Here is a 13,389-nt window from a genome sequence, read left to right on the forward strand (position 1 = left end):
TTTATCTGTGGTTGGTCAACTCCCCCGCCCCTCCATCCCACCCTTCTGACCCTTGACCCCGCAGCATAAATCTCTCCAGGATCTAATACATAAACTTGCCAGTCGCCACATCAAAACCCCCCCCCACACACACACACACGGCCTGGACCCCCGCCCGGCAAGAAGAAGAAAAATTATAATAAAATAAACAAAAATTAGCATAAGTATCAGATTAGCTTGTGCCCCCCCATAATCCTAACCCCCGTCCCTCCCCGTTTAAACCACATGAAGGCAGAGAGGGTGAAGCTAAGGACCCGCACTACAGAGCAACTCTGCCCCCCGTCCCACAGACGCCCCCAGATGTGCCCGTTCAAATAAACCTTTATGACAAACTGATGCTGAACATCCTTTTGTGACAGTGGGGCTGGAGGCCAAACCACGAGAACTACAGCTCAATCAGCAAGCTCTTAACGATTTCTAAACCGGCACTCGCAGGGGCACATCGTGACCACCACTCAAAATTCTTCCCAGCGCTCGACTCACGGCGTCTCCTCTACCTCCCTCTCCCTCCCCTCATCTGTCCAGCCCTCCTCCTCGTCTCGCCTCCTCTACAGGTCACTCTCTCCATACAGGGCGGTGGAGAAGGACATGTAGTCGAGGGCTCCGGGGACAGCGTCGGGCCCCGTGTAGGGTGCCATGCGGGCGATGCAGTACTCCGCCTGGTCTGGAGGGAGCTCCCGCCTCAGCTCATCAGCTGTGATGTAGTTCTGGTGGAAACAGGAGGCAAAGAGTTCACTGCTAAAGCACTAAATGACAGACGGCTTAATAGAGATGAAAAACTTATGTTATTGATCTTCTAAGACAACAGAGGATCGTATTATTGGCTGAATATCATTATTTTGTTCCAAACTCATGTTTGATGGATCATTTCAGATCACAAGTTCAAGTCTGGAGATTGAATATCTTGGGATCTTTAAACCGAGTTAGTTTGGACCTGTGCGTCCCAGTTACTCATCCATTTTTCCTGAGGACACACACTCTCACAGCAGACTGTTAAGAGGACACTTTTCCTCAGGGCTGCACAGCCCACTTTGAGGACCACTGCTCTAAAGCACCGTGCAGGTCCAAGATACAACTGAAGTCCTATAAAACTTCTCCAAATGTCAGGCTGTGTGCGCCTGAGGAGCTGATGTCATAGAAGTCACTAAGATTTTCCAAAGCTTTAATCACTCAGTGTTTTAGGGGCCAGTGCTTAAATGAACCATAACACAGACAATCTGGGCTGCTGATGCAGCTTAAAGCCAAAGTGCCCATGCTTGTTATTATTATTATAAATCCTAATATCAACCTGTGAGGCGTCTCTAACAAAAAGGAATATTCTGCACAGATTCAACCTCAAGCTTGTGTTGACTTGTAATTGTGAACACAAATACTCCCTCTGCTGGTGGTCAGCGTCCTGCTGCACATTTCTTTCTCCAGTATTTTTCTTGTCCAATCAAAAATGAGCACTGATGTCGTTCTGCACTCACCTTATCAGCAGCCAGGATCTTGAAGGAGGCGATGACCTGGTCCGCGGTGTCCCTGTCGGTCGTTTCCGTGGACATGAAGTCGATAAAGGCCTGGAAGGTGACGGCGCCGCTGCCGTTGGGGTCCACTATACCCATGATGCGATTAAATTCGGCTTCGCCCTGGCATCAACAAATTACAGGTTAACCCAGAAGAGACTGCGCTTTGAACTCAGGGAACAGACGCACAGTTACAGGAGCAAACTGAAGAGGCATTAGCCACAGCCAGAGGTTAGTCTGTGGTCATTTTATTTCATATTTAAGTCAGTTTTTATTCAAATGGCCAAAAAGGGACAGAAAAGTGAATAGATTTCTGTAAAATGAGGGGACAGCCTCACCGTTTGGAATTGTCTGGGAATCAGAAAGAGTACTAAAACCCCTGCAGTTTGTAAGCATGTAAAATATAGGGACTACCATTAAGTCCTAATGGGAGTCCCAATATGTGGTTGGGATGGAGGGAAAAAAAAAAAAACAGACAAATGATGACACGAAGAGAAAACAGTGAAGAGTAATTTGGATGGTCTACATGAAAAACATCAGCTTCCTTCAGTTAGTACTGATCATCAAGGATGTTAAAGTGACACATGTGACAAAAAAGGACAGGAAGTGAGAGCATCAGAGGGAGAGCACAGGGTGTCTGCAGGTATCAGGTCACATGCAAATCCACAAAATATCCAAACAGAAAATATTAGTAATAGTTAGAAATACTGAGCAATAATTTGCCTGCCTGGGTCCATTTGTTTGAATTAAGAGTTTCACTTCCTGGTTTAAATGTTATAAAAATATGAACAGGACTGATTTTGTCAGAGGCTAAACCTCCCGCAGGGGACAAAGCCCGACTTGGACGAGAATATAATGGAATAAATCAAAAAGTTCTAGCTTCCATATCCATATCCTGTCCCTCTGATTCAGGTAAAAGCAAAAACACAGAGCATCCTTAATTGCTTCTTTTGGGTGCTTCAAAGCTTGTGACTAATTAAACTGCATTAGGATATTTCTGGACCTGCAGACACCCTGAAAGAGCTTCATGCCAGCAGCAGTACCAGGCTGTTTCCTGTAGAAATGAGTAGAGCCCGGAAATCATCTGACATCATCTGTCCTGATCGCTTCTGCAGGCCGCCACAGCACAGGATAGGTCGGAGGGAGGAGGTGGTGAGTAGACAAAGACGGAGTCAGAGAGATACGAGGGACAGAGAGAAAGCAGCAGAGTGAAGGATGGACAGAAATATTGAGATCAAACAGTGAGTGAGTGAGAAAAAAGCCATAAAAAGCACAAACAGTTAACAGAAAGTCTCGCAGCAAAGTAAAAACCTGACGGGCAGACAGACAGCTGAGGGGTGGGGTCCGTTCAGAGAGTGAGCTGAAGCAGCACAAAGCAACAGAGACCCCCGGTGGACAAACAGGGACGCAACACCTCCATGAACCTCCATGCCGATGGACTGAACCCTGCCTGAACACAGAGCACGGCAGCAGGCTCTGAGCAGGAGCACCGACTGATCACTGACCAGTTTCACTTCATCACGCCACAGAGTATCAAAAATAGAAACCTCATTTAGTTGACCTAATTATTAATACTGTAATTGTTCAACCTGCTTATCCAATTTTATTTTATGTCGAAATAGTTTCTTTTCATTTTTGTCTATTTCAGGCTGTTTCTGGTTACTTTTTTTTATTTGCAATGCAAATTTTTATGGCTTCAAAACATCAACCATTTGTAGCCGGTGTGGAAAAAATAAAATCAATTAAGCTACAAATGTTGCTAGATGCTGAATTGTCTGACTTCTATATGTCAGTGTATAAAATCAGTAAAAGAAACATCGATTGTGATTGGCTGAATGTGGCTGTGATCTCTGCGCTCCTGCTCATAGGCCGATGACGCCGGCTCTCCCTCCGTCCAATCCTTGAGCTCCTACCTGCTTGTCCTTCTCCACATCGTAGCCCAGACTGATCAAACAGGCCTTGAACTCCTCGGCCATCAGGGCCCCGCTGTGGTCCTGAGATCAGCCAAACACCCAATGACAGAGCACCGCATCGTGAGGATGAACCAATCGTAACACAGGGATGGTGGCGGTGGAGGACAGTGACCATGAGATCCACAGCATGCAGGGAGACGATGAAGACATGGAGGACGAAGGGACACACATTTATGGATGTTTAGACAATGTCGCCACACACACACAAACCCCCACACCCACTCAAGAGCTGTGATGTTCACAAACTGTCACTTTTTAATCTCCACCAATCACGAGCGTGAGTGAATAACAAAGACAGATGATCCCGGTCCTCTTCAGTCCAGAGCAGCTTGCATTCATGGACACAGCAATGAACTGTTGTGGTTTCACAAAAGACTTTCACTCAGAGATCCACTGTTTTAATGCAGTTGTTACCTTTTTATGCTTATTTTTTATGCATTAAATTATGATACATGTTAAGGCCTCAAAAATTTAAAAATTAATCTATATTTAAGGGAGAACAAACCTCAGTTTCAAAAACTGTGGTGTCGTCTCTGCAGCATTTTTAAATGTATATAGTTCAGAATTTAAATAATTAGCAAATCACTGCATTCAGTTTTTATTGAAAACTGACACAATGTTCCCAAATTTAGAGAAAAGTATCCATGCAAAAACTGAAATGGGGTCAGCGGGTTGCTACAAGTGCTTTCTTTGTACTGAGTGCGAAGAATAGTTCCAGTGTTGTGTCGTCAAGAAATAAACACACTGATGTGACGAACAAAAAGACTGACGGGTGAGTGACCACCGTGTCAGATAGTGGCATGAATGAGTGACACACACAGAGCGGCATGAGATGGTGAACGATGGCGGTGTCGTCCTCCTCTCTGACAGCTGAGAGCTTTCAATCATCACGTTTAACCACCGCAAAACACAAAAAATGACATCTGGTAGGTTTAGTTTAGTTTTTTTAAATGCAGAAAACAGCGTTCCAAAGGGATGACAGACATCTGCAGGTTTGCATGTCCAGTGAGGGGAAAAAGACCAAGTGCAACCCAAAAATAACACATTTCAAACCAAATGTAGCATTTCTTAGCCGATTTAAAACAAGTAGCCTTTTGCTAACTGGATGTTTCCTCACTCTTCACCCTCCTGGTAAAAGCCAGTCACCATCCGTGCCTTTTTTTAAATTTCACCAACACCGCCTGTGCTCGTGAGTGAAACATCAGGATGAGTACTTACATGTCTGGCTCCTCTCTCACCCCCATTTAAGGTCTAAACATCCAGTCAGTCACATTATAAATAAACAGGAAAAACAGAGGCCAAATCCTCACACTGAAAACTGTTCAGGAAGTCCAATTAACCACAACTAACCCACTGCTAACGACTATACTCTACACAGACAAATACATAAGATGCTTGGTGCATCATAGCTGGTCTACACCATCATGTATTGTATATGTAATGGTAAAAATCATTAAACGCTTCATATTTATAATTTTTAGATCAACACATGAAACAAAAACAGGGTTTCTCCTCAGGTTTCACTGCCAACCTAAACGCCCAATACTCTGTAATACTGTGAGGTTTGATAACAGGGTAACAGAACAGGTGTAATAAATAACCCGTGAGCGCAGAGCTCGGGCCCTGACCTTGTCAAAGTGGTTGAAGGAGGCGCGGTACTCGTACAGCTGCTCCTGGCTGATGCCCTTGGCGTCACGCGTCAGGATCTGGTTCTCGACCTCGTTGATGGTTCTGGCGATGGTGGTGAGCAGCTGCTCCCAGCCCACCCGGAGGTGCTGCAGTGATGGGGCGGGGTTGACAGGAGAGGTTAAGAACTGAGATGCGAGAGAGGACTCGGGTTTGACAGTGTCCTCAAAGGTTAACACAAAGCATGAGCTCGTTTTGTTACAGAGCTCATGCACACATTATGTCAACACAGCTGTCCTACTTTCAAACATTTTCATTTGGGAAGTGAAAAAGACTTCATTCATTCATTGCTGAAGGTTTTGTGCGCGTTTGCGTTACCTCCATCGTGTAGGAAGTGTACTGGTTGTCGAAGATGAGCGCCTCCTGGATGTGTTGGTGGTATCCCTCCAGCTTGTTAATTTCGGGTGTGTATGATATGATGCTCTTCTGGTATTCCTTCAGGTTGGTCAGCTGGTCCTCCAGGGTGCCGTTCATTTCAATGGATATCCTGCCAATTTCCTGCCAACACAAACACACAAACACCTGAAACGCTGACACTCGAACATATTTATAAAAACAAAAAACACTTTTCTAAATAAACTTTTCCAAATGACTGTAAGATTTTTTTTTCTGTAAGGATGCTGAAGAGTTATCATTTACGGTTCCTGAACTATGAATAGACGAAGTACATTTCATTCCTCCTGCTCTCAGTAACGCAGTGTGCATGCACAGTAGGGCTGCCACAAACGATTATTTTGATAGTCGACTAGTCACCGATTACTTTTGCGATTAGTCGACTAATCAGATCATCATCCATTGAACATACAGCATACAGCTTATTGCACCAGCAGCATCTGCTCTTATATAACTATCATTAGCTTTCAGCTTTAAGTGTTTAAGGTATGTGCTAACTAAAAATAAAGACAAGATGATAGTTTATTAAATTTTAATGACATTTGCAGAGTGTTTCGGTGGAGTTTAATAAACTCCTTGCTATCTAAAATATAACAGGACACCGGAGTAAATTCTCCAGCATCTCACACTTCTGATGATCAGCTGTCTGCTTGACGTTTATTCAGCTGTGTAAAAACTATAACTTTAATCTCAGCCAAACCGATTTACTCAGGAACAAATAAAACACTGAAAAAAGCCAAACAACATTTTGAAGTTATCTAAGTGACTTATATATCATGTTTAACCTGAGTAGTGAAAACGATCTGCCGGGAGTCCGGTGTTCTCACGGCTCTAGTTAGCCTAGCCCCCGGCTAGCTATCGAGCTAGTGGGTAACAGACGTCTCCGAAAACGTCGGAGCGCTTTTGAAAACATGTGGTGTCTTGATAAACTGAGCAGATATTTGAGGTTTACACAGCTACATTCTCGCCTGAAAATATGTTAAACGTTTATTTTGTGACCCAGAAAGAATAATAAGAATAATATTAAAACTAACCAGCTGCCGCCATTGTTGGAAACTAAGCAGGGCCGCGCTATGAATTCTGGGACACAGTTTCTTCTTCTTCGGGGTTTAACGGCAGCTGGCATCCTTGGACATGCAGTGCTGCCATCTTCTGTTTCAGTCCATTATTACACTCTTAAATCCTACTACTGATTCCTGCGTCTTTTGTGATCTTACAAAGCTTCAAACGACGCGTCGACTATTAAATTAGTCGTCGACGATTTTGATAGTCGACGTAATCGTGACTAGTCGACTAATCGTGGCAGCCCTAATGCACAGTGACGATCTAATCTAAACACAAAGCTCATGGATACAACATCTACAAACTGAAGAGCTCTTCAGGCTGTGGGTAAATCCTGCACCCTGTCTTACATTTGCTCTGTGAGTCCGTGTTTCACAAAGTGTCTGCAAAGTGACAAACTGCACACAGCTGAGAAAACGTGAAAACCTCGACATAATGATGAGCACGTTGTGACTGTGGGGGCTGATCAGTTACCTCCATTTTGGCCTGGATGTAAGCGCCAACCGTGTTGGCCTGAGTGGCGAACGTGGCTCTCAGAGTGTCGTTGGAGTTCTGCTTGTTCAGCTCTTCCTGCAGGGCGTTGTCACGCAGTGGCACCATAGCCATCGCCTGCAAATGCACACAAAGAAGAATTAGAAACAACTGCACCCACACAAACATGAAGCACCAGCTGCAGAAAAACATTCAGTCACTCAGCCTGTAGAGGGCAGCGTTTTTAACACACTGGACAAAAGGTTCTTCTTCTATGTAGGATTCACCGGGGAAAAAGCTTTTAAGAGGAAAAATCTGCGCTGCGTCATTAAAGCAGCAGACAGCATTAATAGTTTACTGCTCTGGCATGAATGAGCTACACGTTTATTGCCTTAAAACGATTAACGTCAGCCTTCGTTAAACAGCAGCTCACCTGTTCCCACTTGCTGTTGATGCTCTCAGGTGTGATGGAGGTGTACGGGTTTCCGCTGCTCAGCTTGATGCCGTTGCTCTGGGCGATCTTCTGCACCTCGGACTGGATGGACTGGATAGCCTCGCGCTCCTTGTTGGCCTCGGGCAGGGTGGACTTGAACTGCTCGTGGGCTGTGATCAGACCCTGAGAGAAGGAGGAAAGAAACACGTTTGCTGGGTTTTCCGTTTTTGTGGGATAAACGCAGCTCTGTGGCTTTAAATAGTAAACACTGGAACGTTTCTTTGGCTCAGTGCTGGACCTCCGCTGTATGTTTCATATGCTGCACTTGTTTATTCACCACTTGACTTCCCAGTTCCCAGATACCTGGATCTCCTCAATGTTGTGGACGATGAACATGTCCTGCAGGTCCTCCATAGCTCCCTCCATCCAGTTGTTGAAAGGTGCCGCTCTCTTGGCGTACTCCAGGTACAGCTCATCTATCGACTCCAGCTGCTTCTCTGTCCTCTGTCGGCAGGAAAACAGAAGACGGCCTTATTAAAATACATTTCAATACATTTTAAAATACATTTGATATTTCATTGTGTCAAATGATGATCCTGTCAAAATCCTTTTAAAGCTCAAAAGGTGCTGCACAAACAGGCCGAATCGTACCTCCAGTGACTCTTTGCGTTTGTGGGTGAGGGCTCCCAGGACGTCCCACTGATCGCAGATCTTCTGACAGCGAGCGTTGACACTGGCGGCATCGTAGTAGTCCAGTTCACTGGAAAAGGAAGAAAAGAAAAAGGGGTTTTCCTTTGTCGAGCACTTCTCATGATCAGATTCACTTTCAGACGCACTTCTTTCTGTTAATCGACACCATCTGACTGTGAGGTCAGATTTTGGACGTCAAGTCTGGTTTAAAATTTTAGAGAGGGGAAAGGCATCAGGCGACTGCTCTGAGTCTGTGTCGATCAAACCAAAGTGACCTGACAGAAGCCTCAAAGCTGCTTCTTTATTCTGAAAAAATGCACAGGCGTCTCCAAAGAACACCGGAGCTGCTTCTTCACCACTTTGCTCTGTAGTTTTGTCCATTTCTGACTGAAATGTGAATTTAATGCAACTCGAGACGATGTTAAAGGAAGTTGTGAAAATAATGTGAGTGTTGGAAGAAAAAGAAGAAAGAACTGAAGTTAAAGTTGTTTGCCCCACGGGCGGTACATCTAAGAATTCAAATGAGAACAAAACGAATAATACTCCAACTGTGAAAAATGATCTGCTGGAACGGATTATTACACACCAGCAGCTTCGGGCAGCAGCACAAACCATCAGTAAGTTTCAAAATTTAAACTTGTGCATATTTAGCAGCTTCATTACTCAGAATAAATGAACCCTGACGTGGAGACGAGAGCCATCGGGAGCTAGCAGCAAATGATGCTGCGTGTTTCACCTCACAGCGAGGCGCAGGTACTATGCTGACCACAAACCCACGTGAAAGGAAAGAATTATCACAAACTGTGAAGAATAGAGCTGCCCGACCTGCTTTGTGCGTTTATGCATGAAAGAAGCCACGAGGAACATTCAGGAACCGATGCTAATGAAGTCAGAGATGTTAGCGGCTCCACTCTTACTTGAGCTCCTGCGCGATGGCGGCGATCTGCTCCACTCTGTCCTGGTGGGCGGCCAGGTCGCTCTCAAAGGCCTCGTGTTTCCGGAGCAGCGCCTTGACTTCTGACAGGGTGCACGTCTCATAGTCTTTCTGGGTAAGCATGGCCTCCTTACCTGCATGCACAAAAGCCTCACTTATTCAGAGACGAGCATTCTGGCGTCGTGAAGACGTTTGCTTCACCGCGATGGAATTTACATACCGTCGGTCCAGGATTCATGGATGGCACACTTCTGGTGGAACTTGACGGCCAGATGCTCCAGTCTCTCCAGACGCCTGATCTCGCTGAGGATCCACTCCTCGTAGCCTTTCTCTGCTCCTTCCAGATTGTGCCACGCTTTGTTGATGTCCTGAGAGCAAACAGCAAGAGTTACTGTAGAGCAGAAACTCCAAACACAGTAAAACATCTCATACGTGCAGAAAAGTGTGAAAGAGGTGGTGTGAAACTGCTGTAATATTTACAAGGGAACTTAAAGCTGGATTGTTTGTTAAAAAAAAAAAAAACACAGAAAAGTAACTTAACACTGACTGTGTTAAACTCACTAAGCTATAACTGAATCAGTTTTTACACCAATCTTTAGAAATCCTCTGTTAGCGTGCGACAGGCTGCTTTGCGACTGATGATAATGAAGTTGTGTCGCGCAGCTTCAAGTGTGGTGTAACTTTTCCCATCGACTGTGTGCGAGTTTCATACCGACACCATGCGTCCTTCTGACGGCATGAAGGCAGGTCTGTTGCTGAGTCTCAGTTTAGTCTGCAGAGTGTTGAAGCTGATCTCCAGCTGGCATTTCTCTTGGACCTGCAGACAGGAACATCTCAGTGTCACTGGACACATTCAGCAGAGGAAAACCAACATTCATATGTGAGAGGGCACAGCGCTCTTATATGGCGATGCCACCAGGACAGATACAAAGGTTCCAGCGATTAAGAGCATAAACTCTTCAAAATGTTATCTGAAGTCAGAGCAAAGAAGCCGAAGAGCTGTTCATCTGTACGGGTTAAATGGACAAGACAACCCCTGCTGGTCACTGGAAAGAATGCAGGTTTAGAGAACCTGTGCATTTTCAGACATAAAATCAGAGCATTATAAGCTAAATGCATAGAATAAGGTCTTGGGAAAAGGGCTCGTGCTGCCACGCAGTGTGAGATTAACACACTATAATAACTGGTTAATGTGAATACACAGTATACAACTCTGCCTCAATTTAAATGCTTGTAACAAAAGGCTGAAGAAGCTCTGTGCAGAGAGAGGTCAGAGTAACATGTGAGAAAATATTTGCAGAAACATTTTCCAGCAGACTCTGAGCCATTTCTCCTTGTTTCCTCTCCAGAGGGACACAATTATAACAAAAATGAACAAACACTGATGAACCTCAGTGGACCTCAGGGACACAAGCAACCACTCTGCAGAAGCTACACCATGAATGAGTTTAAAAACCCAGATTTTAAATGTCAAGAAGAATAATATTATTTTGGAAGAAAACAAATATTGAACACTGAGTAAGATTAATGAGATTAAACTTTCCACTACAAAGATTTGGGTCTGGCAGGCGATCCAGGAGTTTGTGAGCCTTTTTTCTTTGTTTAGAAATGCTGAGAACAGTTCACGCGAGGTTTTCTATACCTTGGGTGGTTTGTGCACACAGCGGTAGTCTCTGAAGTCCTCCTGTTTCACCTGCATGTCATTTACAGTCTTCTCTTGGGTTCGGTTCTCCAGCCAGGGGATGGTCCGACGGATCCACTCCAGGAGCTGGAGGCAGAGAGGACAGTGGTGAAAACAGGACAGACGAACGGGTCGTCCTCCTTTCTCCAAAGTCTGCCGTGCAAGTAAAAGATGGCATGTTTCGATACTCACATCACTGGCCAGTTTCTCGTAGTCCTCCATCATTTGCTCGTTCTCCTGGTTGACAGCCAGCACTTTGCAGATTCGATTTGCGGCTGTCTCAGCCTATTAGGAGGGAGAGTGATGAGTGGAGCTGGACATGACTGGATAAAACTCCATCAGAGTCTACTCTCTGAGCTCAAAGCTTCATAATAAAGTCACTAAACTGAGCTTCAAAATAAGTGTCTACCGCTGCTTATTAGTACCTCAGCCTGGCCTTTCATTGCAGCTGTGACAAACGCATTTTTGCTTTTCAAATCTGTGCGCACACTCCACACGCAGGCAGTGAGGGAGGAATGTCGAGCCAAGTTTAGGCACGTGTTATTTAAAATAAGGCAAAAACGCCAATGTAGGTCAAACCAGGGCTTAATATGACTGCTACAAACATGCTCCAGCTCTCGATGGTTAGTTCAATGTGCCAAAGTCATTCTGTGTGTATTTAAAACTTCATGCATCTCCCTTCAAAACCTGTGAATCAGTGCTTCTAGTTACAGTTCATGTAGCGCTGCAGTCCACGTCAGTGCGTCTGCCTAGGATATTACACTACTGTACCACTGAAATATAAAACACAGAATTTGATAAGCTGATTCAAGGTCATACCTACTGTACAACAAAACATCTGCATTTATGCTGCTCGTCCAATAAGCTTACAGGCTATGCTTTCACCAGAATATAAGACACAAGTCATATCATGTAAAACATTTAGAATAGTTTGAAAAGTGTTAATAGCTGAAAAGAAACTTGAGACATCAGCTAATGTTTCCCACAGTAATGAATCCAGACCGGTCTGGTTTCTCTAAACCACATCAGCAGCATGACCACCGGCGGTTTGCCGCTTTCCCGGAGGAAGAATCCTCGTCAATATAAAGTGTTTCATGTTCCAGCTGAGATATCCATAAATCGAAATCTGTGCATGATCTCAGTGGAAAAGAAGAAATTTAAACGTCAAAATCACCCACAGAAGCATGCATGGAAAGCAATCAGTGCAGGTGACCGCCGAGTTTAAGTCCAGCCCATAAAGTCTGGAGCATTTTGAGGGAAACAGCTGATGTCCAAAGAGCCGAGACAGAAGCACCAAAAGTTCCCATCATGCTCCTGCTCCGTTTCCTGTTCTGCAGATAATATTTGACTGAATTTGTATAAAACCATAAGTGCAGCTGAACTGTTGGATCGAGCGAGGAGAAACGCAAAGCAGCTCAAACTTCCATCTAATAAACGCTGGGCTGGAATTCCAGCATGTTGCTGTGATTTCACCTCTGATCTTTTCACACTCTAAAAACTTTAAATAACAAATGTGTTTTACCAACGATGGAAACTTTGGTGCATTTCAGGGTTTTTCTTCGCAGCGCTGAGTGTTAATGTGAGTCTGACGGGTGAGGAGCTCACCTTCTGTGCGCCAGAGAAGGCGTGATAGAAGCAGGAAACATAGGTCATTATGGCCTTCTCATCCGGCCTCAGCGTACCCACGATGTCTACGCATCACCCAGCAGAACAGAGGGAGAGAGAGAGACAGAGTGAAGCCAAAGCTACCCAAAGCTACACTTTGATTGCCCCCTGCAGGATGTGAGAGAAAGCTGAGTCAGGTGGGGGCGACGTTGAGCGCCCCCTCGTTAGTGCCACAGCTTGGAGCGCCTCCTGTCACCAGGAAGTGAGGGCCACCAGAGGAGTCCTCTGGAAGGGAATCGTGGGACGCTGGAGCCACAAGTTCAAGTGTGGGACACAAACAGGCATGAACTGCTTAATCCAGTCACTCAAAGCGGTTCATTCACTGGGTTCACTCAGCAGGGCAATGATGTCAGCACACTGACTGACTAATTCTTCTTCATCTTCAGAGTTCTATTCTCGTACTCAACTACAGCGTCTTCATCAACTGCAGGTGGAAAAATATTCTCAAATAACCAAGTGAACAAAATGAGAACGCAGCACAGCGACTGGTGAATGAAAACGCTTCCTGTGAACTGGAACGGGCGCGATTTGTGTGACGTTGTTGAATAAATTACGATGCTGGCAAGAGCAGTAAATGTGGACGTTTCAGAGTTTGTGTTTGGTACAAACGCAGCGGTCAGAGAGCTAACGCACATAACTCACCAGCTAAAAACAAAACCTGAACTCGTGCCCATTTCTGACACACACACACACACACACACACACACACACACACACACACACACACACACACACACACCTCGTGAGACTGCAGAGGAACAAACAAGTTCTGAATGAGCCAGAAAATTAATTAGAGGAAGACGAGCAAACAAGAGACGCATCGATTGGCTTCCTGTCATGGGCCCAGAGGGAGGGGG

The 13,389-nt window shown here is 45.0% G+C and overlaps 1 protein-coding gene across 1 annotated transcript in view; it reads right to left on the reverse strand.

Moving 5' to 3' along the window:
* Positions 1 to 230: 230 nt before the first annotated feature.
* LOC146560517 (alpha-actinin-4-like) overlaps positions 231 to 13,389 on the reverse strand; it is a 15,909-nt gene continuing 2,750 nt past the window's right edge. The window contains exons 2-17 of the mRNA XM_085244421.1: positions 12,473 to 12,558; positions 11,060 to 11,152; positions 10,829 to 10,954; positions 9,899 to 10,003; positions 9,407 to 9,554; positions 9,170 to 9,320; positions 8,214 to 8,322; positions 7,926 to 8,066; positions 7,563 to 7,745; positions 7,133 to 7,267; positions 5,522 to 5,701; positions 5,146 to 5,292; positions 3,458 to 3,538; positions 2,588 to 2,653; positions 1,509 to 1,667; positions 231 to 746 (exon numbers count right to left, since the gene is read on the reverse strand). Of these exons, the coding sequence (XP_085100547.1) occupies positions 588 to 746; positions 1,509 to 1,667; positions 2,588 to 2,653; positions 3,458 to 3,538; positions 5,146 to 5,292; positions 5,522 to 5,701; positions 7,133 to 7,267; positions 7,563 to 7,745; positions 7,926 to 8,066; positions 8,214 to 8,322; positions 9,170 to 9,320; positions 9,407 to 9,554; positions 9,899 to 10,003; positions 10,829 to 10,954; positions 11,060 to 11,152; positions 12,473 to 12,558 (2,069 nt within the window). The 3' untranslated portion in view covers positions 231 to 587. The remainder of the gene's footprint in view (positions 747 to 1,508; positions 1,668 to 2,587; positions 2,654 to 3,457; positions 3,539 to 5,145; positions 5,293 to 5,521; positions 5,702 to 7,132; positions 7,268 to 7,562; positions 7,746 to 7,925; positions 8,067 to 8,213; positions 8,323 to 9,169; positions 9,321 to 9,406; positions 9,555 to 9,898; positions 10,004 to 10,828; positions 10,955 to 11,059; positions 11,153 to 12,472; positions 12,559 to 13,389) is intronic.

The sequence above is a fragment of the Mchenga conophoros genome, linkage group LG14 (assembly GCF_057382185.1).
Source record: "Mchenga conophoros isolate Kocher_MC1m ecotype Shallow Benthic linkage group LG14, M_conophoros_male_GT1.1, whole genome shotgun sequence".
Lineage (NCBI taxonomy): Eukaryota > Metazoa > Chordata > Actinopteri > Cichliformes > Cichlidae > Mchenga > Mchenga conophoros.